The 1,783-nt window shown below is 33.9% G+C and overlaps 1 protein-coding gene across 1 annotated transcript; it reads right to left on the bottom strand.

The window, feature by feature from the left end:
- Positions 1-1,149: 1,149 nt before the first annotated feature.
- On the bottom strand, positions 1,150-1,614 carry LOC103524709. The gene has a single exon (XM_008489741.1). The coding sequence runs from the start codon at positions 1,612-1,614 to the stop codon at positions 1,150-1,152; it is 465 nt and encodes a 154-aa protein (XP_008487963.1).
- Between the last annotated feature and the right edge of the window lie 169 nt (positions 1,615-1,783).

The following is a 1,783-nucleotide window of genomic DNA, read 5'->3' on the forward strand; positions in this document are numbered from 1 at the left end:
ACACTTGAAAAAGTTTGAGACATACTGTATACGTATGTCTCATTGGAAATAATTTATTTTAAAAATTAATTCAGAATAAATTTTTAAATAATAAACAAAATTTAGAAGAAAAATGACACGTGGTTGTCACTAACACTCTGAATAAATATTGGTGAAATCCAACATCAGACTTCTTAGATATGTAGTTTAGCACCACTACCAAACTATCATTCAGTCAAATGATTTGGTTTCTGTTAAAAATAAAATTGTACACTGTCGGGATTTGAACCCAATTTTGACATTCACAACGATTTTTCCTGTAAGGGACAAAACCTGTGGATAATGTTTACTAAATCAAACGAAAACAAAACTTTACTTTTGTTGTAAACACAGTCTTATACAAAATAGGTGTTGGTAATTCATTGAAAAGGTATTTTAAGTAACATTTAGGCACAAAACTGGACACAACACAACACTGAGGTAAGTCAGAAAATTAGGTAGGGTAAGTGTACCATTTATTCGCCCACTTAAAAAACGTACCATTTATTGGCCCACCTGCCCACATTTATTTTTCTAATTTTTTGTTTTCATGACTACAATTTTTGAATAGCACTTTTTTTTTTTTTTTTTTTTTTTTAAGTTTCCTTTTTTTGGTTTTTCAGAATTGATAGGTAGGAAGATCCGGAGTAGTAAGTGACGTTTTTGCTGCCTGGTCTGCTGCTTCATTCCCCAGAATGCCGCAATGACTTGGACACCAAACAAAAGTTAGTTGTTTTCCGCTTTGTTTAATTTCTTGAATTAGTGTTTGGATGTTTGTAATGAGTTGATTTTGTATTGTATAAATGTTGGATATAGCTTGTAGAGCGGCTTGAGAGTCTGATATTATGACATAGTTTTCTACTGTATTATTGTTCGGATGATGTAGGTATTCGAGAGCAGCGTATATTGCGTACAGTTCACATGCAAATATACTTGATTTGGAATCGAGGCTAAACATTTTTGTAATATTTCGGTCGGGAATTACAAAAGCACAACCTGCGTTTTCCTCATCTTTGGATCCGTCAGTGTAAATCCTAACATGAGTTTCATAGTTTTGTAGAATGGCAAGAAAGTTGGATTTGATGATTGGAGAACTTGTTATTTTCTTAGTAAAGATGTGGAGCTGGAAGTTCAAGTCAGGTGTGTCCAGGGAGGTGGAGGTGGATGTGTAAGAGTGTGAATTTTCTTGAAGAGAGGAAATTTTTCTTCTAAGAATACGTTGATGGTGTTGATTTTCTTATTTTTATAGTTTTGCACGTATTTGGGAAACATGAGAAGCTTATAACAGGGATGTTGAGGCACACTGGTAACTTTGGCTGCATAGTTGAAAGTGAGGATTTTTCTTCTTATTTCCAGTGGCGGCTCATTTGTTTCAAGATGTAGAGCTTGTATCGGTGTTGTGCAAAATGCTCCAGTGGCGAGTCTCAAACATTGATTTTGAATAGGATTTAATATTTTTAAATTATTTTCTGAGGCTGAATTATAAATAAGAGCTCCATATTCTATTCTAGATCTGATGAGGGATTTGTACAGGAGAGTTAGGATCTTCCTATCTGCGCCCCAGGATTGTTTGCTGATAACTTTCAGTATTTTCATAGCTCGCTGACATTTATTTTTAAATAGAGCTTGTATCGGTGTTGTGCAAAATCTTCCAGTGGCGAGTCTCAAACATTGATTTTGAATTGGGTTTAATATTTTTAAATTATTTTCTGAGGCTGAATTATAAATAAGAGCTCCATATTCTATTCTAGATCTGATGAGGGAT

This window comes from Diaphorina citri, unplaced genomic scaffold (assembly GCF_000475195.1).
Source record: "Diaphorina citri unplaced genomic scaffold, Diaci psyllid genome assembly version 1.1 scaffold116, whole genome shotgun sequence".
Lineage (NCBI taxonomy): Eukaryota > Metazoa > Arthropoda > Insecta > Hemiptera > Psyllidae > Diaphorina > Diaphorina citri.